At 39.8% G+C, this 22512-nt stretch overlaps 1 protein-coding gene across 2 annotated transcripts; it reads left to right on the forward strand.

Annotated features, from left to right (window-relative positions):
* On the forward strand, nucleotides 3029-21962 carry SELL (selectin L). 2 transcript variants are annotated; one of them, XM_021088447.1, is made up of 10 exons: nucleotides 3029-3186; nucleotides 4017-4098; nucleotides 5301-5687; nucleotides 6571-6678; nucleotides 8493-8678; nucleotides 9907-10092; nucleotides 11653-11781; nucleotides 15811-15829; nucleotides 17673-17727; nucleotides 21820-21962. In XM_021088447.1, exons 1-10 carry the CDS (start codon nucleotides 3184-3186, stop codon nucleotides 21826-21828), a joined length of 1164 nt encoding a protein of 387 aa, XP_020944106.1. In that variant the 5' UTR covers nucleotides 3029-3183; the 3' UTR covers nucleotides 21829-21962. The 2 variants fall into 2 exon arrangements, with proteins under 2 accessions (XP_020944106.1, NP_001106148.1); NM_001112678.1 differs by lacking the exon at nucleotides 17673-17727 and having other exon boundaries at nucleotides 3081-3186; nucleotides 21820-21924.

Raw genomic sequence — 22512 nt, forward strand, 5'->3', positions numbered from 1 at the left:
GAAGCTGGAAAAATAAGATTGGTAAGAGGTACTTATCATAAAGGAGAACAATCAACTCTGCTTTCCAACCCTGAGGTGTGTGGAGTGTGAAAGAATAAACATTATCACTTTGAAAGATCTGCAGGGGAAGCGATATTCTCAGGAGGCCAGGTTCCTGTTAATGCAGGAGGTAGAGGAAAGTCTGGAGAGGAACTGGAGCGTATACTGGAGTTTGTTGATTGTGCAGCAGGAATTCCAGAGGATGACAAGGAAGAATTTGGGAAGGAAAGAAAGGTCAGGTCAGGAGACAGTGACTTGGGTGAATTGTCTAGAAGATGAAAGGTGATCAGAGGGACTTATACTCTAAATCTGAAGGACTTTAGATTTTACTCTGAGTGGGATGAGAAGCCACTGGAGGGTTTTGAACAGAAGAATGTCGTGGTCTGACTTATGTTCCACTGTGCTTATTATCTTCTCCCCTGCCCAGCCGTCACCTAGCATCCATACCCACTCTGCCCTGCTCAGTGTCCTGGGGGCTGACATTTGCAGACTGCATCACCCAGTCACTGGTGGGCTGGTTTTCAATTGGTTTGACTAAGAACAGACCCCTGCAGGAGACTGGAGACTGAGAAAGAAGAGAAAGTGACGAGGGCATTTCTTAACTCCTCTTTCCTTGCTTTGGTGCTGTTTCTGGAAGATTCTGCATCCTTCCTGCTCTACAGCTCTTGATGGGTAACTTCTCCTTTAGGGTCTCTGTCCTCACTGGGTTCTGATGCACTATCTTCTCCCCTTGAATCTTCAGTCCCAGGGAATGCAGTAGCTTCCTGTATTACTAGTCTCTAGGTGTCTTATTTCCTCTTGTTTGTTCTCTTAATCTTATTGTTAACCTATTGTAAGGGGCCCCTCCAGTAAAGACTCTTCAGTGGGTGAAGAATTCACCCAGCTGGGGTCAATTTTGTTTTTGGTGGGGCTTCTGAAGGATATATATTTTAACTGAATCACTTAAGTTATTTTGGTGAAAACTGGCCATAAGAGGAAAAGAGTAGAAATATGGAGTCAAGATGGGAGGCTTTTGCAATAATAATATAGGTGAGAGATGATGGTGGCTTGGATGAGTCATAGAATAGAAGTGATTGAATGCTGAAAATATTTTGATGGTAAAGCCAAAAACATTTGCTGACATATTGGATGTGCATTGTGAGAAGAAGAAAGGAGTCCCGGTTACCTCTAAAAGCTTTGGCTTAACTAATGGGAAGAATGGGTTATAATTTACTGAGATCAGAAAGGCTTTGAGAAGAGCCCGCCAGGTTTGGAGGAGATTTGGAAATTCACTTTGGTACATGTACAGTTCGAGAGGCTTGTTAAGTAACTAAATGGAGATATTCCCATTGACTGGGAATGGGGAACATTCCCAGGGCAGGGGGATGGCCTGACTGGAAATAGAAATTTGAGAGTCATCATCATTTCGATGGTAATCAGCATTAAGAGCCTGGATTGGATCATTAAGTCTGTGAGAGTAAATAAGGGGAGAAAAGCAGTGAGCACTGAAACACTCCAAAGTCCTGGTGGTTGGAGAGAGGAGGAATCGACAAGTGAAAGAGAAAAGAACTAGTCAGTGAAGCAGGAGGAAATCCAGGAACTGACTGGTTAAATAAGATGAGAGCAGATAACTGGCTTTGGCTTTGGTGAAGTGGAGGGCCTTAGCAACAGTGGTCTCAGGAAATGGGTGTGGGGGGAAACTGATGGGACAAAAGAGAATTGAAGGAAAGGACTTCGAAATACACGTCTAGAAATGTTTCGGGGTTGTTGCAAGAGCATTGATACTTCCAAGTCTTCTTGGCTCTGGCTTGGTCCCCATCTCATTGTGTCTCCTAAGCTCCTTCCATAAGTACAGCTTAATCAAGAGCACAGTTTTCAGAACTGATGGGCCCTGGTTCAAAACCTCAACTGTGTCTCTTGCTAGCTCAGTGACTAGGGCAACTTTCTTAACCTCTCTGAGACTTTTTAAAATGGAGATAATAATGGTATCCACTGGTAAGCAGAAGTAGCTAAGCTTTATAAAGATTAAGGTAATAAACCTGGGGTGTTGAGCTATTGTTGTTATTATATTTTTAAAAATGCAAGTAGGATTATGTTAGTAGCTCTTCCTTTCCATTGCCTTCATAATATGGATTTTAATTTAATTTCATTTAATTTTAGTCTTTAGGGCCACACCCATGGCATATGGAGGTTCCAGACTAGGGGTTGAATCAGAGCTACAGCTTCCGGCCTATACAACAGCCACAGCAACACAGGATCTGAGCCACATCTGGGACCTATACCACAGCTCATGGCAACGCCAGATCCTTAACCCACTGAGCAAGGCCAGGGATCAAACCTGCATCCTGGGATACTAGTTGGGTTCCTTAACGACTGAGCCATGACGGGAACTCCCAGATTCTAATTTTATATGCAAACTATCTCCTTTACATTTTATACTCCAGAAATGTGAAGGTATTTGTAGGCCTTGAGACCTGCTATGGCGAAAAGCTAGAGCTAGAGCTGCTTTGCTCTCTTCAGTGCTCACCTTCAGGAGGCGCTATTAACAAGAACATCCACTAGGGGGTGAGCAAGGAAAGAGGGAGGAGAAGGAGCTGACATTAATCCAGTTTGTTGGGTTAGCTCTATTGAAGTTTAACAGACCTTATAAATTTGTTGGAAATATTGTTTTGATTGTGTGGTGCTTGCAGTTATCAGGGGTTCTCTACCATGGATGGCCAGGAGTTAGCTTAATATTGATAAAAAGATAGGAGAGAGGGAGAGACAAAGACAGAGGGAGACGGAGGAAGAAGGAGAAGGAGGAAGAGGTAGAAGATGAGAGGAGGAGGAGGAGGATGAAAGGAAGATATGAAGGAAAGGAGGGAGGGGGAAAGAGAGAAGAATGGAGAATGTAGCAATAATACCCTTGGTCAGTAACTGTTTTTCTCAGGGGAGGTGTTAGGAAAGGGGTGGGGAAAGAGGAGCAGAAGAGGTGGGGGAAGGGGAGGGAGCAAGGGAGGGGAAGGATGTGAGGCTTGGTTAGAGAAATAAAAGAAAGTAAGACTTTCTGGAGACAGTGAGCAGTCTCCCTGCACACTCAGCCTTGGGCAAGGACCCGGAGGCCCCTGGTGCTGAGCTGAGAGGCTGAAATTCTACGGAAGCATTAGAGAAGGGCCAACCAAAGCCATGGTAAGCTTTTCAGCCTAAAGGATTTCCAGATGCTCAAACAGAATATCTTCTTGGGATTGCAGAGGCAGGTGGCAAAGGACAAGAAGAAACACATTTTATTTGGGGGGTTTAAAAAGAGAAAACTAAAAATATTGAGTCTAAAATGTGCTCCAAAAATCTCTCTTCTTAGTTATGATGATTCGTTCTCTTTGGCTTATCTCTGGTGAGGTTCTTGAAGTACTTTTATCTTGTTGAAATGAGCACTCTTGTCACTAAAATTCTTGGGGGTTACCTGAGAAGTGATACACTTCAGAAAATATGGTTTTAAGCTGTGAAGAAAAACTTGTGGTCTTATAATTTGAGTTGCTCAAAATGTGTTTCTTGTTAGTTGAAAAAAAAGGAACTCCTTTTTTTTTTTTGAGTAACATCTGTTTGGTTACCTAATTCTTTTTGGTTTTTGGAGCATTGACCCATCACAGTCAAGTGTGAGATTTTTAGCAGTAAATCTAAACATCAATAGTTCATTAAGGGCCAATGCACACTTAGAAATATGCATACTATATACCAAATAGCTCAACAGAAAAATAGATACCAAAAAAACCCTAAAATGTAGACTACATCAGAAAAGTAACAATTAACAACTTGAGGCTAAAATATGAAAAAAACAACTCTGAATCCATTTTGAGGCAAATTTAATTCTACACACATTTGAGAAATCTCTTATTTTAGACAGGGTTAGTAAGCATATGTTATACTTTGAACTTTAAGAAAGTTGTAGGCACTGCCTCAAAGTGCCATAAAATTGTGATTTAGCGTATAAATCTGAGTATAATTTTGTATTTTATTTGCAGATATTTCCATGGAAATGTCACAGTGCTCAGAGGGGCTTATGGAATGTCTTCAAGTTGTGGGTCCTGACTATGCTTTGTTGTGGTACGTTATGATATTTGATTATTGCTAAGCTTTTAAAAATATTTATGTTCATCTTTTTGGTAAATATCCACTGGGTGTACATAGTCACAGGTAAAATTATTAGGCAGATAGCTGTTAATTTTACCCTTTCTCTGAACATCTCTTTTCCTCCTCTCACCTTTAATACTTCCCCAAAAACCTCCTAACCTCGCCCCATCCCCCACTGCAGGGTTTATTTTATGACATTCTTTACTCATCAATTGTAACTGTTTCCCAGTTCTCTGTATATTTTTAATATGTTTAATTCGATCAAGATTATGTTTTCTTTGCCTCTGTTATTCCTTTCCGAGAATCATAGGGAAATTATAAAAATTGGATCTATGTTTTCTTTGGAATTTCTCCATAATATTTGTACTACACAGTGAAAACTCAGTAAATGGTGTTGGCTGTGAAAACTTTTACCTTATGGCATAATAGTGTTTCACATAGATCATACCATGCTTAGATGGCATATCTTACTATGGTGTCATTGTATGATTATGTGTTTGTTCCGGTTTCTTCAAAGCCCTCATATTTGAAGCACCCTTAAGATTATTAAACACCATCATCAATTTCATAATACGACATCATTTGGTTTTGTAAATTGTTCTTTTTTCTTTTTTAGCTAGATCTGTAGGTCTTGGGCTGTATACTTTCTCAGGAGTAGCTCTTCCTATGGTAAAACATTGTCTTTTTCATATAAAAAAGATTACTTAAAAGTGTGCCATTATTTCTGTCCTTATTTTGCTTCTCCCTTAGCAACATGAATGTTGCTCTTTAGGAAATTATCTCAGAATAAAAGAGCAGACAGTAAATTTTAAAGTTATATGATATTATACTTAATTAATTTTAAATGTTGAAAGCAACTAAGATAAATATGAATTTCTTAAATATGTTTGTTCAATTTTACTTAAATTTTGAGAAAAAAATTATGAAAATAAATCTAGAAAGCTGCCAAATTCTCTAAAACAGAGCTCTGAGCAAAAGTTTTCTATATTATGGTGGAAAGTTATTAGGACCAAAAGGGTCTAGGTTCTACTTTAAATCTGCAAATGACTGGTCCCAGGGCCTCAAAAAGGTAATTCTCAGCTTCCTCATCTCTAAGTGGCTGGCTCATCCTGCCCGAGTTCTGGGTTCTTTTCAGCTGTAACTGAATCTACAAAGTTTACACTGATGTCTTTCAGATTTTTTTGCATATCATGGAACTGATTGCTGGACTTACCACTATTCTGAAAAACCCATGAACTGGATGAAGGCTAGGAAGTTCTGTCAAGAAAATTACACAGATTTGGTTGCCATACAAAACAAGGGGGAGATTGAATACCTGAATAAGACGCTTCCCTTCAGTCGTAGTTACTACTGGATAGGAATCCGGAAGGTGGAAGGGGTATGGACTTGGGTGGGAACCAACAAATCTCTCACCGAAGAGGCGGAAAACTGGGGCGATGGGGAGCCCAACAACAGGAAGACTAAGGAGGACTGTGTGGAGATCTACATCAAAAGGAGCAAAGACTCCGGGAAGTGGAATGATGATGCCTGCCACAAAGCCAAGAGAGCCCTCTGTTACACAGGTAGGAAGTGACCAAAAGGTTCTGCTGTCAGGAAGGGCAGAGGGAAGGGAAGGAAGGGTTCAATCCTCTAAGACAGAATCGTGTCACTTCTGAGCAGTTTTGGTCTGTGAGGCTGGGCCCTGTACTCTAAATCTCTACCCCTGATCGATTTACAACAAGATGATAAATATGTGTAGAAAGAAAAGAGGCAGAACTAGACAGTCGGAGTTCCTGAAAGCAGAGAGATGAGCTCAGCCAAGAGCTCAGATTCATGTCACCTGTTTCCTCCTTGTTTACTTGGTGGCTTGGTGCTATGGGCTTCCTTCTTGGCCTAATCTTATATAATTCTATATTTTGAAACACTGCAGTGTTTCATTATCTGTGGGGTATGAAAATTTCTGTTGAGATAATTATAGCAGTTCCAAAGCCATCTGTATTTTTCCAGGTCATATTTTAACAGTAAAACATTGTTCATTTGGTCTCTTATACCTTGGACTTGCTACTACTTTGGCAAGTTAAAACTCTCTAATCTTAATTCAGTACTTCCTCTAAAGAAAGGGATTACCAAGCATACTGCAGAAATGATTGGGGTTAGGTCATCATTTAACCTACTTACTACAGTAAAAGCAAAAAATTTCAAGTTTCAGTGTATGTTACTAAGTTTCCCCTAAATGTTATAGAGTGTTAGCATCAGTAAATTCGTTCTCAAAACAAATGTCTGTGGCTGTATGGCAAATATATTACATAAATAAAAAATTTAACTATGGTTTTTATGCAAAAATGCTGTAAATGTAGAAATAAACTTTTCCTGTTTATTGAAAGAGTCACAGTCAAAAGTTATCTATATCTGAAAGAACTAAAAATTTATTCACCTTTCAATGCTTTATTTTTGATCCTCTTAAAGCTTCTTGTCAGCCCAGGTCATGCAGTGGCCATGGACAATGTGTGGAAGTCATCAACAATTATACCTGCAACTGTGATGCAGGGTACTACGGGCCCCAGTGTCAGTTCGGTAAGCCTGTTTCACTTCTTTGTTTCTTTCCATGTAAAGTTACTGAGGCTGTTATTGTTTATGGAAGTTGGTTGGGGCAAAATGATACTAGCCATTCTGAGAAATGAGAAGTTTTGATCAGAAGGCTATGCTTGCACAATATTGTTACCTTTCCGTAAACATTTCATAAGTCAGCATGAAGTTTCAATTCACTTCTCAACAAGTCTTGGTGTGTGCCACAAAGAAGGCTGTGTTCAGATAAAAGCTGTAAGGATTATAATAATGAATCACACATGGTATATTCCTGCCGTTAAGGAACTCATATTCTGGTGAGCTTGTTGTGTTCATTAGAACCCTGAATCTGAAAGAAACGGTACCATTTATCATTAGGAGGGTGAGTTGCCCAGAAGATAACCTTGCTTTTTTATGTCATCCTCAAAGTCATTAAAGGGCAAGGCCAAAGAGAAAAGTTCACATAATAACACATAGTATGGATCAGAGAATAGAGTAATAAATCCAACACATTCACTTGTGCTGGGTATTTCAGGGGACACAAAAGGCAAATCTATTTTAGATGCTGCCCTTAAAAGATTGGTAGTTAACTAGAGGAAATTATAGGTGTCTACAATTTAGTTTGATGGAAAGTCAGATAGACTGGAGTAAGCCTGTGGAGACTGAAAACTGCCGAGTGAAGAAATCTGGCCTTTATTTGACAATGAGAGTTCACTTAAGGTTTTAACACCTGCATTTAGGGCAGTTATCCTAGAAGCAGTGCATAAGATGGATTGGAGAACAAAAAGTAAGAAGATAGCATCATTAGGAGTCTATGGAAATCATTCAGACTCGTGGTAGAAACAGAAAAAAAAAAAAATACAGAGTAGATTCAAAGACAAGGAGCCTCTGACCTAGAGTCAACTCACTACTGAAAGAAACTTTAAGTCCTTTGATTGATATTGGTTGAGTTTCAAAACTGTGTTTGAAGTATCTGGTGCGTAACATAGAAAATTGTAATAGGAAAATAAGCGATGTTTGCAATGACTAAATAAAGAAGCCAAAATAAATGTAAATGATCAACCAATTGGAACTGATCTGACTCATCTCACTCAATTCCTGAGCCAAGACTTCTACCCAAAACTTTACCCTCTCTCCATTTCTAAATGTTTAAAAATTCTTACATCATTGGCGTGCCCAGTTCACTCCTTTTTGAACATTTTAACTTTTTTTTGGTCTTTGTTTCTGTCATATCATTCTCCTGGTTTTCTTTCTACCTATGATCATTTCTCCTTGTATTTCTTCATGGGCACTTACCCAATCTCATACACTTATTGTTATTTCCCATCCTCAATCTTTCATCTTTCGCTCTTCTGACTTTACAAACCCTCTTTTGTCAAACCTAGACATTTTTAGATTTACAAACCTGTTTCCAGACCTGAGCTCCAAATATGCTAAGCATAATCTTTGGGATGCCCCAAAGACTGAGAAAATCAGTTGTCCCCAGCCAGCTGCCCTCTTCGTATTCCTTGTCTTAGTATGTGGTGCCAGACTTACATGTGTACTCTGATATAAAACTCTCTTACCACTCCCTATATTTTTGCAAAGTAACACACTACTCACATTTATAGCTTGCTATTTCTCCAGTTTGTCTTCTGCTTGTTAACCCTACACTATTACCTTCATTATCTTTCCCCCAGATAACTGTAGTAATTTCTGAACTGAGTTTTATCTTTTTTTTTTAAATAATGATTTAAATGGTTGTCAAGTGGCAGAGCTAAGATTCAAACCCAATCATCATGTCCTTTTAACACTGCTCAAAGCTGTTTCTTTTCTTATTGAAGTGACTCAGTGTGAGCCTCTGGGGGACCCAGAGCTGGGTACCATGGCCTGTATTCACCCTTTGGGCAAGTTCTACTTCACATCCCAGTGTACCTTCAACTGCTCTGAGGGAACTGACATAACTGGGATTGAAGAAACCACTTGTGGACCATTTGGAAACTGGTCATCTCCAGAACCAACCTGTAGAGGTGAGTAACTGTTTAGGCTCGAGCTTTGTCGTGGCAGTCCTAGGACTGCAAACAGAAAATTCAGTAGAGTATTGCTAAGAAGGCTGCATCCTCTTTTGAATCATAATTCAGCCTAATTTAGATTATGCTGTCATGTTTCTCAAAGAAGTCATTGTACTAAAAAAGGAAAGCCACAAACAAAAAATAACAATCAAATATCTCTGAGGTTATCTCACTATATACATTTTTTTCAGCGATGCAATGTGGTTATACTGTATTTTTATATTATTTCATTTTTATTTTTGTCATTGCTAAGGCATAAGCTGTTGGTCTTGCTGAACCACAGTTAAATTTTAGTTTTTCTCTCCTTTCAATAACACATATTTTATGTGGGGTCCTACTTAACACAAAACAGTTTCCTTCTCAGGTGATTAGAGGTCTTTTTAAAATTGTTTTATTTGGTTTAACCTTCAAATCATCTTTTACATTTCCCCTCCATGAACTGTCAGGAGAATAGCAACTTCTGTGAAAAACAAAAACACCATCTCTTGGCTTTTTTTTTTTTTTTTTTTTTTAAATATAGTGTTCATTTTTTTTCCTTCTTTTTTCACTGTCAAGATTATCCCTTTAGGGGAAAGAAAACTGATGATGTCTAAACTTGAGAATTTTTGGTTACCTTTTCTACACTCATACTTTTGACTCACTAGTTTAAGTGGTTTAATTCTCAAAAGCACTATCCAAATCATTTTTTGAAATCATAGAACAAATTGACCAACCCGCTGAATTTTACAAAATTGAGTGAGTTCACAAAATTGGAATGTTCTTCAAAACTAACTGGGGAGGCTTTAGAATAGGGGAAAGGGGTAGAAATTCTCTACATTCATTGAGAATATCCCATAGGAGCTCTTGGAAGAGGACAAGGCCAAGTAGCATGGCACTTCCAGCAGAGTTGGAGAGTTACCAGGGCTGGGATAGCAACCTGGAGAAGCCACTCCGTCCCTCTTCTCCCCAACCCCTCCGCTGCCCTGCAAGGGCTTTCTGTGCTCCCTTGGCTTCACCTCTGACTCACCACTCTCCTTCATTCTCAAGAAAATTAAATCTGGAAGCATCGTCCAAAGTCATTCTAGAAATTAGAAATGTCTAGATTCACGTGGATGGTTCCACAGTTGAGTCAGGCAGTTTGGCTAAAACCTTCTGGTTATGGGAGGGTCTCTGCTCAGAAATCCGTGTTCTTTCTTTTTCTTTGAAGTGATTCTGTGTGAGCCCCTAACAGCACCTGATTTGGGAAATATGGACTGTAGTCACCCCCTGGCCAGCTTTGGCTTTACCTCCACATGTACCTTCAACTGCTCAGAAGGAACACAGTTAATCGGGGAGAAGAAAACTATTTGTGGATCATCTGGAAACTGGTCCAGTCCTAGTCCGATATGTCAAAGTGAGTAAGTTTGCCCCACTACACTGAAGACTTGAAGTAGCTGATAGATGAGCAGATGGTAGGGAATGACATATTGAAATTTTAAGTTTATTTTTCTAAATGTATGTGGCTTAAAAATAAATTTGTACACATTAATTTACTATAAAATCTTTGGCTACTCTTGCCTCTACCTTCGATGACAGTGATTTTTTTTCTTTTTGGCCACTCTCAACTCCTCCTATCTTAATCTTTAACTTCTAAACTCACCTGTCTCTACTGATTTATTTCTTATCCATTCTTCTATTCCACTACAATCTTACTTCTCCGTTACTCTACTAAAATGTCTCTACAAAAGTCACCAATGACCACCTAATTCCCAAAGTAATGGATACTTCTCAATTATTCCTATGCTGATGCCTACCAAATCTGTTTGTGCCTAAGGAATGCATCTTCCTTATCTCTCCATTGTCTCCCCTGACACAGTGGCTGGCAACAGGTGCTAAATTAATGCATGTTAAATTAGCATGTGAAAGAATAGTTACTCCTGTCTGCCCCTGAGACTATCTGTACCAATAACAGAAGTCTTAAAGAGAAGGATTTGTAGAAGCTATCAGAGAAGCTGATCTTTCTGTGGCCCAGGGCCAGGGTGTGGGGTAGCGAACCGGGGGACGTGGCATGGGGTCTTTTGGGGAATACTGTGTATCAGGTTTATGGGGTATTTCCTTTTAAGGCTGGGCTACTGTCTGCTTCCTCATCTTTGTGCAGTCCATTGATGCCCTCTGTTCAGATCTTCAAGGAACTTTCACCTCCTTTCCGTTATACATTTGGGTGTGGAGATGAAAGCACCTTGAAAGGGTTCATCAAAATAATTAATGTGAAGAATCACGGATAGTCAGACCCTGTGATATGTAAAAGTAAGTCTCTTCAATTGATGGTATCAGAAGATAGGTTTTTTTCATATTGATATTTTTTTCAATAAAGGTCTCCAAGTGAGCTTAGTTCACACTTATTAGAGGATATGTAGATATATCTTTTGACTTATTTGTGGAGGGAAATGGTAGGAATACATCATTTGAATGACAGATTAGTACAGGTCCTTGGCATGTAAACAACACATGTATATGTTTGCACTGCTGATTCCAAGTAAAAGCATTAATAGCTTCCTTTGATTGGAAGTTGCCTGGTCTAGTTCGCTTTTATTTTATTTTTCCTGAAGTCCTATTAGACCTTTTAGCCCTTCTCTGTGTTTCAGAGTCCTAACCATTGAACAGGCCTTGAAGATATAATTACAAGGATGACTTTCTTGCCAAAAGTTTTAAATATATCACCCAGGAATTCCATGGATTACAACTCTGAGGACTGAGGTTCTGTAGGAATTGCACTAGAAAAGTTGGTCTAGGTTTTGCCTCTGCTATAGGTTCATCATGGGCTTTCACATGCTAATTTCCTCATCTGTCAAAAAGAGTTCAATGGGCTATTACCAGAAGATGTAAGGAGGAATAAAGTTTAATATCATGAGAAGGCACTAAGGAAACAATGCTTGTGGTATCATGCCATGTGCCTTACTTGTTTCTCTTTCAGAACTGGACAGGAACTTCTCAATAAATAAGGAGGTCGACTATAACCCCCTCTTCATTCCTGTGGCAGTCATTGTTACTGCAGTCTCAGGGTTGGCATTTATCATTTTTCTGGCGAGGAAATTAAAAAAAGGTATGTGTGTTTACCTTCATATGAAAATGATGTCACTTTAAAGTGGAAAAAAAAAGTAGTAACCCACAGGAAATTAAGTATGAGAGCTTCAACTAAAGCAGGATAGCACGCTCTGGGTTCCATAGCCATCCGTCCTTGGAGGTGTGTGAAGCAGCCCAGTACATTCTTTCATTAAAATAAGTTGGCTGATTTTTTGCTTTTCACCTGACATGTCTTTTAAAAATGCCTACTATCTTCAAGGCACCTTGCTAGGGTGTTAACAGACAAATGAGAAATTGTAATGGTTCCTTACTATTATTTAATTCTTTAAAAAGGGTATGTAATGTCTGACCTATAAGAGCCAAGATGCTTTTGATTTCAGTGAAATTCTACTAGGAATTGAACCTAATGTCCCATAAGGTTTTAAAGGCACTGCTCCCAAACACAACTAACCTTGTCAAGAGTCAGACACCCGTGTGGCTCCTGACATGTGGAAGTTGGGAGAAATCCGCACATTTTCTCCTCACTCAGTGTCTATTCTTCTTCTTCTTCTTTTTTTTTTTTTTTTTGTCTTTTTGCCTTTTCTAGGGCTGCTCCCACGGCATATGGAGGTTCCCAAGCTAGGGGTCTAATCAGAGCTGTAGCTGCCGGCCTACGCCAGAGCCACAGCAACGTCGGATCTGAGCCATGTCTGCGACCTACACCACAGCTCATGGCAATGCCAGATCCTTAACCCACTAAACGAGGCCAGGGATCGAACCCGCAACCTCATGGTTCCTAGTTGGATTTGTTAACCACTGCACCACGATGGGAACTCCTTCTTCTTTTTTTTTTTTTTGGCTGCACCCATGGCATGCAGAAGTTCTTGGGCCAGGAATCAAACCCATGCCACAGCAGCCACCCAAGCTGCTGCAGTGACGATGCCTGATCCAATACCAGATCCTTAGCCCTCTGCACTCCAAGAGAATGCCCTCAGTGTCTATTCATTAAGATCACAGCTTTACCAAATGCACCCCAATTCATGTTCCCCCTCCACTCTGGACTAGAAAAGAAAAGGAAACAGGGGATGAGGAAGGCTGCCCTAAGAAGCTAGTATCTGCTGCTTGGAACAGTAGATGGAACACTACCAGGGAAGAACAGCAACATTCCCCTCACTGCCTCCCGAGTGTGTCCAACAGTCTGTGGCAGGCCGTGGGTGTATGCCGCCACACGTGGTTGAACCAACCTGCTGGTTACAGGCCCACAGTCTGTGGCACACCCTGGGTGTGTGCTGCCACATGTGTTTGAAGTTGTCAGGTAGAAACATTCGCAAGTATGACATTCATGGACATTAGGCAGCTTTTCAGATAGTTCTGCTTCAAGTTCAGGGGCCATCAATAACCTCAGAACAACTGCTGGCCAACTGTTCTGTGTTGCCTTTGGGATCGGTTGATTGCCATTTGAATTTCACTTCCGTCAACTGAATTAGTATGTCTTCTGTCCCATGAACATGTAAAGGCTGCTTCACCACCCATTCTCACTGGTAGTTGCAGGAATACTATCTACCAATCCCTCACGATCTTCTGCTGTGACGTGATCTTTCATTCCAAATTTAAGAAGGGTGCTAGATATGTTTCATAATCAACCCAGAAACACAATGGAGGGGGTGCTGTTGAAAGAACTCAATTAACTAGAAAGTGAGAGCCCTGAACACTTAAAATGTCTCTCCTGCTGCTCTTGGAACTTCTGCTAAGATTGAATTCCATTATCTTAGATACTTTGTTATTTATTTAAGTATTGCACTAAGGGAAAAAAGAATGAGATTTCCCCCCCACTGTTGATTATCCTCTCCATTGAGACTTAAAACCTGAGCCCCATCATCCTTCCCTTCCTCCTACCTCAGACGAGGATGGTAGGAGTGAGGGATAGAGAACAGAGTGGGTAATTACACTCTGCCCTCTGGGATAAGGGGACTGTTATCTAAAAAACTATTGGGCTGTGAGTCACCTTAATAAGGAGGATATTGGGAGTTCCCGTCGTGGCGCAGTGGTTAATGAATCCGACTAGAAACCATGAGGTTGAGGGTTTGGTCCCTGCCCTTGCTCAGTGGGTTGATGATCCGGCATTGCTGTGAGCTGTGGTGTAGGTTGCAGACGTGGCTCGGATCCCTTGTTGCTGTGGCTCTGGCGTAGGCCGGTGGCTACAGCTCCGATTCGACCCCTGGCCTGGGAACCTCCATATCCCTCGGGAGCGGCCCAAGAAATAGCAAAAAGACAAAAAAAAAAAAAAGGAGGATATTCCCAAATTCCCAAATCTTTTAATAAATGTCTATAGAATAAAAAGAATAGAATTGAAGTCATGTGTATTTAGTAGTGGGGTATGGGGAGGGGGGTGTTTGATATGCAGTGATAAGAAAAGCATTGGGGCTGTTTTTAAATTTTTTACCTTGGAGTCATTTCTGTACAAGATCTCAAACTGATAACCTGAAAACTGCATGCCCCTACTGTGGAAATCAGTGTGGGGCAAACAGGAAACAGATAACGGGCAGTTAGGCTAGTTACAGTTATGCCAACAAAGAGAACAAGACAAGAGAAGCCCCAGACGATCAATGATTTTGGAGGAAAGTCAGGGTTAATCTCACACTGAATTGTCTTTAGTTGTGAAACATCTTCTGATAGCTCCAGCTTTCAAGTGATTTTTGTCTTTTAAAAATTTAGTTGTAAGCTAATTCTTTGAAACATGAAGAATATGTTTCCTATATTCTACATAGGATCTATATCCTTTATATAGAATATATCCTAGAGACAATTATTAGGAATGATGCATAAGTTCTCAGGCTAAACCCCTAGAGCTTTTCTACTACAATATAACTGATGGACTTTTAAGGATAAAAGTCAAAAGCAATAAATCTGTATGTACACAATATTTATCCATCTGAGAAGTATATAGGCTTTAGGGGTTCAGAAAGCTGGGAAAAGTAGGCACGTACATTTTTACAGCATAGTAACCAATGAAATGACCAGAACCTTGACCCTGTGCTATCCTCAGATGGATCTTCTGAAACTGCATGTTGGCCCCTGCCCTAGTTTTCTTGATATCCTAACTTTAGCTTCTGTGTTCTGAGAATGGAAGAAGGGTGGGCTCCAGAGACATGCCTCTCTTGTGTAAGGGGCTTGTCTAGAAATACTTTTTTTACCGCTAGCATCTTCATTCTCTAATCAGTCATCATCACTGGCCCTGTTCAGTAAATGAGGAAACTGAGGCAATGATATTTTAGATCAAATCTCTAAAATTCCATAGCAGCAGGGGCCAGAGTCAGAGATCAGACTCCCATCCAGATGTGCCCCCTAAAACCACTGGTCTTGGAGTTCCTGTCATGGTGCTGTGGAAACGAATCTGACTAGGGACCATGAGGTTGCAGGTTTGATCCCTGGCCTCGATCAGTGGATTAAGAATCTAACGTCGCCTTGAGCTGTGGTGTGGGTCACAGACGCTGCTGGGATCTGGCATTGCTGTGGCTGTTGCGTAGACTGGGGACTACAGCTCTGATTAGACCTCTAGCCTGGGAACCTCCATATGCCACGAGTGCGGCCCTAAAAAGCCAAAAAAAAAAAAAAAAAAACCCACTGGTCTTCATATTAACAAGGCTCTATTTTGTTCCTGCAGAAGAATTTTCTATTTGAACTAACACACAGTGTTATAACAGGACTCAAAAGTGAGCATGTGCCTCTTAGTTCCCTTTTCTTGAAACAAAAACTCTTTCAGTAGGAACAGATTCTTGCTCGTGTATTGTTCTGTGTGTCTCATCATTCCTAAAGGAAAAATCAAGTCATATGAAAATGAACAGAATCTGAAATTCATTCTGATTCGATTCTCCCTGCTCAGGGGCTTTTGGTTCCTGTCACCTGCAGGCTAAATTTTGAAAGAAATATTTAAAATAGTAATTTCTAACATTTTAGAGTATTAAATTTAAACCTCCATATGCCACAGATGTGGCCCTAAAAAGCAAAAAAAAAAAAAAAAGAAATTGTCTACTTTTGCTGATGCCATTTTTTTCTCTTCTATTTTTAGGCAAAAAGTCTCAGAGAAGGTAAGTTTTATCCGGAAGAAGTTTCTACATCTGTTGATCTCTTCTCTACCCCCTGTAAGGTACTTCCTGTTATAGGTAGACACATTAACTCCTTAGTAGTTATTTACATGGGGTCTCATCCAAATGAAGTTTCCAGATAAAGTAATGAATCCATTAACCTGCCTTAAAAGCTTAGATCTTTTAGTGCCAGTGGAGCTGAATGAATGAATGAATAAGTAATACTCTATCAAAGTTAGGGCCAGTTAATGTAAAGACAGCTTTTTCTGATCGCTCCTGAATTTTCTTTGAGGATCAGAAACATTATGGTTTATTTCTTCTTGTCTTAGCTAAACATGAGGGTAATGCTAAATATAGCATTCAGGAAACAGTCAATTTAACAAGCATCTATTGAAAAATTAATGAATCCTGGGCCCTAAAAAGAAAGTATAATTCCCGACCCTAGGCTGTGAATGCTTGGCATTAGAAGGTAAATGATTGTTCTGATAAGCACTGGCCTTCAGAAATGTGGGAAAGGTGGGGAGCATGAATTCTTCCTGCAGCTTCCCCTAAAGAGGAAGTTTATTGGTTTGGTCTTGAACTTCAGATTTCTTCAACTGGAGAAATACATGCATGTGAAACTACAAGGCCAACTTGGCAGAAATGAAGATGGTAAAACATTTCTCAGTTTCAGGGTTTAGTGACTTGCTTTGAATTTTAGAAAGGGAAGCGTCAGTCAAAAGAAAAATGGAGATGAGACTTTGGTGACAGCTAGAGTGCTAGACAACAGGGCTCCCTTTGAAAATGCTAGAGGAAATGAAGCAAGATTGTCCCTGAGGAGGCTGGTGTTTTGTTCAGGCGACCATAACACCAATCACAGATTGTTGTTGAGAAGTTCTTAGTAGGTTAGTGAACTGAAGTTTAGAATACAAAAGATAAACTGGGGAGACATGAGGCAACAGGGGCTGATTATAAAAGAATTTATAAGTCATATGAAAGAGCATGGACTTAGCCTTGAGGTCTTTGGGGTATTACTATGAGGGGCTGTAGCAGATGAATGCCATGCTGAAATGAGCACCTTGTGAGGATCACTTTGCATAAAAGGATGCCAGCATGGGAGCTGAGTGAAGCAAAATACTGTTTGGGAGGCATTTGAAGTTATTAAGTTAAAGCTGATGATGTCTATCTAGGGCAACAGTAAAGAGGATGAGTTCATGAGATAACTAGTGGTACAATCAAGTAAATACAATTATTAACTGGCTAAGAAAGAGAGAAAGAAGAGAATCAAATCAGTTGCCATTGTTCTAATCTGGGAACTGGTGGGTGGTTAATCTCTCTGCTATCCTCTTTACTGAGAAGGGAACCCAAAGAATGAGAAGCTTTGGAGGTGACAGTTATGGGTTTGGTTTTGTACCTGTTCAGCTCTAGGTGTCTGTGACTCATCTGTGGTCTGTTGGTTCTATCTGTACCAAAAGAAATTGATTTGGAGGTTCTCACATCACAGAATCTCAGGAACAGGTACAAACACGCAAGATTATGTGCAATAGAGGCATGGAAGAGGATGTGGGTGAGAGGGCAGGGACCAGAGGAAAGTCAGTATCAGACCAGTCAGCTAAGGAAAAGGAGAATGGGAAAAGGTTGCCAGAGAGGCAGAAGGAAAATGAGGAAAGGATGAGGTCATGACTCTTAGGAAAGAAGGGAATGGAAACTATCTCAAATACTATTAGGAGAACCAGTAGGTTTCCATGGATGTAGTATGGTATCAGAGGGAAATTGTTTTCAACGATGAGGTCATGATAGCCAGGGGCTGAGGAATCCATAGAGGTAAGAAAGTGGAGGTACAACATGTACATCATCTCTTTTACAGAGCTTGGTCAAAGGAGGTGAGAGAGTCAGGAGAGCTAACTGGATGGGGACAAAGGGTCAGTGAAGTTTCTTTTGTTCTATTTTCTTTTGTTGTCCTATCTTCCACTAGATAGTGTAGCTAGGATCCTAGACCCTTCTCTAGGCTGACATCCCCATCTATGTGGGCAGGAAATCCACAAGATATAAAGATTTCTCTCATGCCCACACCCACTGAGTGAAAGTCTTTTCTGGCACCATCTACCCAAAGCTGTTTTCTGGCCACAGGAACCACCTGTGTTTTAATTGCCGCTAGATGGAAGCAGATCAATTCAACTTTTTAGACGACCTTGGGGGATAGGAAGAGCTTCGGGCAGGAAGATTATTAGTGTTGGGTTAATCACCATATTAAGCTAATTGCCATATTAAGTTTAATGGTTCACCGATTTTTCCGATGAATCAATCAACCAGCTGCTTATTGAACACCTTTGTTTCGGATCAATGCTAAGCTTGACTGAGAGACCAAAAGGAGTAAGTCCTTGTGCCCGACCTAAGGGAGATCATTATCTAGTTAAGACAGAAAGATAGGAAGAAAATTAGGAAAAACCAAAGCAGAATATGTAATGGTCAGTGAAGTCTATATTGAAGACAAGATTTTTCAATACAGAAGAAGTTTGGTGATCACAGAAAACCTTATAAAGAAGATGGAACCTAGGTTGGTTTTTGAAGGATAGATAGGATTTAGGTGTATGGAGAGAAGCAGGAAAGGCAATCTAAAAGAGGGAAATGATGTTAAGTGGCATGATGCTGGCGCTCTGAAAGCATGGTCAGAGCCCAGTGGATAGAACTACCAAGAGCCCAGGATATATTGGGGGTGCTGTGAACAGAATTTAGAAGGGAAGTCTTGCTCCACCACACAGGTTTGAATTCTTCACCAGACATTCTAAAAGGACCTGGCAAGAAAGAAATATCTGCCCAGCTGCCTTGGGGTACTTCAAATTTATTGGGCCAAGTGACCATAGAATCATAGAATTTTTGTTCTGAACAGGATCTCAATGGACATGGTTTTCAAACTCTCTTAATAATTGAGCTAATTAAATAACCTTCCTATAGTCCTTGAGCTAGTGACAGTTAGTTACAGTAATATTAAACATGTATCAAATGTTAATTCAATGCTGTGCACTGTTCTGAGTGTTTTACATGTCTTAAATCATTAAATTTTGCTTACAAATCCTGTGTGTATAGGTATTAATATTTCCATTTTACTGGTGAAGGAAGAGAGAAATTCAATAACTAGGCAAAGCTGAGATTTGTACCCATCTAGATCCAAAGATCATGCTCTGAACCTTAATGCTTCTAGAACTCAGGTATCTTGATGCCCAGGCTGGAGGTGTAAGTCCCAGATACCCTCCTCCTCCAGTAGTGTAATTTTTTATTTTGCACTGAAACCAGTGTGTGATGGCACTGAGGAAGGGTGGGGTGGATGTAATAGGGTGTGTTTCCAGAAAAAGCCAAAGGTAAAATGAACACTATCACACTCAACACTGCATATCAGTTTTTGTTGTTGTTTTTTTAAAGTCCTTGAACTAACATTCATAGTCCTTTGAGCTTATTCCTATTAGCATTTGGTTGGTGAATGACTGACTCCTAGGGCATTTGTGGTTTCAACTCTTGCTGGGTTATTTTGACTCTTCTGCAAAATGGTTCTGTTTATCACCTCATTTGGTTTCTAGAATCTAAATTCTGCCTGGGTAAAAGCTACACCCAAGATACACAGGAAGATACGATGCCAACCTCAGAGGAGGGTATATGTGAAATTTTGTTTTCAGAAACATTTTCATCTCTATAACTGGCAAGCACGTTTGCAGCTGCTGAACTGTGGTTTACTCTGGCAGTTCATCATGAGAACAGAATCTCAGAATCTGGTTCTCCTTTTGAGAGGTGTTATTAAGACCTACCATATTTGGTTCTCCCCTATTCTTTCCAAGAATGAGACAGTTGTTTTGTGCACACATACATACCACTTTTTTTTCTCATGAAACTAAATTTGTCATCATCTCCTTAAATCCTATGCCACTAGAATCAGGCATTTAGAACCACCACCACACCTTGCGTGAATTTTGGTTTTCTCTGATTTCTCTATCCATGCGAACATGTCGTCTTCTACTTTTCTGGCTTTCTGCTGTTCAAAATCTATCTAAAATGTCCTTTATATTCACTGGATCTGAAGACAAAGCCTGTACTGCTGAGATTTCTCTCAGTGTGATCTGAGGACCAGCCGCTTACACATTACCAGGGAGCTTGTTAGAAGCCATAAAAAAGAGGTAAATAATTCCATTTGCAGGAACATGGATGGACCTAGAGATTATTTTACTAAGTGAAGTAAGCCAGACAAAGACAAACATCATATGATATCACTTATATGTGGAATCTAACCAAAGTGATACAAATGAATCTGTGTGCAGAACAGAAATGAACTGACAGACATAAAAACAAACTTATGGTCACAGAAGGAGAAAGGGAGAGGGAAATAAATTAGGCGGTTAGGATTAACATATACACAGTACTGTGTATAAAACAGATAAAAAACAGGAACCAACTTATATAGTACAGGCAACTATATTCAATAATTTATAATAACCTATAAGGGAAAAAAATCTGAAAAGAATAGACATATTTCTATGTCTATGACTGAATCACTTTGCTGTACACCTGAAACTAACACAACATTGTAAATCAACTATACTTCAAATATTTTTATTACTCAATGAATTTTATTACATTTATAGTTGTACAACGATCATCACAACCCAATTTTATAGCATTCCCATCCCAAACCCTCAGTGTCTCCCCCCAACCCCCAACCTGTCTCATTTGGAAACCGTAAGTTTTTCAAAGTCTGTGAGTAGTATCTGTTCTGCAAAGAAGTTCATTGTGCTCTTTTTTAAGATTCCTCATGTAAATGATAGCATTTGACATTGGGGTCTCACTGACTGAGTTCACTTAGCATGATAATTTCTAGGTTCATCCATGTTGCTACAAATGCTGTTATTTCTTTCCTCTTAATGGCTGAGTAAAATTCCATTTGTTATATGTACCACATCTTCTTTATCTACTCCTCTGTCAATGGGCATTTAGGTTGTTTCCATGTCTTGGCTATTGTATAGAGTGCTGTAATGAACACTGGAGTACATGTATCTTTTTGAGTCGTGGTATTCTCTGGATAGAAGCCCAGGAGTGAGATTGCTGGATCAATATGTAATCCTACTTTTAGTTTTCTGAGGAATCTCCATACTGTTTTCCACAGTGGTTGCATCAAGTTACATTCCCACCAACATTGTAATAGAGTTCTCTTTCCTCCACACCCTCTCCAGCACTTACTGTTTGTAGATTTTTTGATGATGGCCATTCTGGCCAGTGTAAAGTGGTACCTCATAATGGTTTTGATTTGAATATCTCTTGTAATGAGTGATGTTGAGCATCTTTTCATGTATTTTTTGGCCATCTGAATGTCTTCTTTGGAGAATTGTCTGTTTAGATCTTCTGCCCATTTTTTGAAGGGGTTGCTTGTCTTTTTGTATTGAGCTGCAGAAGGTGTTTATAAATTTTGAAGATTAACCCCTTCAAATGGGGTCACTTCATTTGCAAATGTGTTCTCCCATCCTGTGGGTTGTCTTTGTATTTTGTTTAGGGTTTCCTTTCCTGTGCAGAAACTTTTTTTTAAAAATATTCCATTGTGTATAACTCTGACACTTTAAAAAAAAAAATTTTTTTCCCACTGTACAGTATGGGGATCAAGTTGCTCTTACATGTATACATTTTCCCCCCACCCTTTGTTTTTCCAAAAAAAAAAAATTTGTTTTTTAAAAAAAATTTTAAAAAGAAAAGAAATGCAGAATCTCAGCCCCCCCACCCCCCGACTTGAATCAGCATCTATACTTTCACATTACGTCTGGATCATGAGCATGTGCAAGGGTAAAAACTGCTGCTTTAGGGTTCTTTTCTCATTTTTGTGCCTTAGTGAATATCCTGGCATTTTGTAACTCCTCTGAAAGATAGCTTCTTCATTCCCCTTCTGACCTTGAGTGAATGTTTTCTTTTACTACCAACACTTTACTTATGCACTTTTTAAGCCCTTTAATTTAATTTATATTGCTTTGTTTTTCACTCAGCATGGATGATCCATATTAAACCACCTGATGTGAAAGGAAGTACTTGGGATACTGAAGTATCACTGGATCCTTCAGATCTGTCCATGACAAGTTTTGCCTCGTGGCATCTCCTGCACTGAAGATGAAGTGTGTGTTTTTCAGTGCATCTGAAAAGTTTTCAGCATGAAACTTCAGCCGCTCCATCTGTTCCCATTTTGCCCCTCATCCGCTCCCCCACCTTCAGCTGGCAGTTGTAGTCTTTACTAGTTCAGTCTCTTATTCTCTTTTCTATGGAGAAACAAGACCACGGGGAAAAAATTGCTGTGGAATACAAATATACTGATTTTACTCTCTTTCTTGACTCTTGCTTCCAGATTCAATTCAGTGCTGTATCTGATGACATACACTTCTAAATACAGCAAAAATCTGATATATATGCAACTACAAGCTCACTTTTGTGACACATTTTACCCTCCTGCCCTCTAGTATATTTTGAGAGCATAGTCTTATAAAAAGTTCATAAAATTATCCTGCTTTCTAACTCCAGCAAAGTAATGGGGTTCTGCTCCCAACAGGAAAAATTCTATTGCACTGTGGCTTCACCTTCTATAAGTGGAGGCCATCCTATTTAACTGACTCCAGTCTACCACCTCCTTAGCCAACTCCCGTTCTCATTTGGCAGCAACATCTCATGAGCACCGAACAAAAGGAGAG

The sequence above is a fragment of the Sus scrofa genome, chromosome 4 (assembly GCF_000003025.6).
Source record: "Sus scrofa isolate TJ Tabasco breed Duroc chromosome 4, Sscrofa11.1, whole genome shotgun sequence".
NCBI lineage: Eukaryota > Metazoa > Chordata > Mammalia > Artiodactyla > Suidae > Sus > Sus scrofa.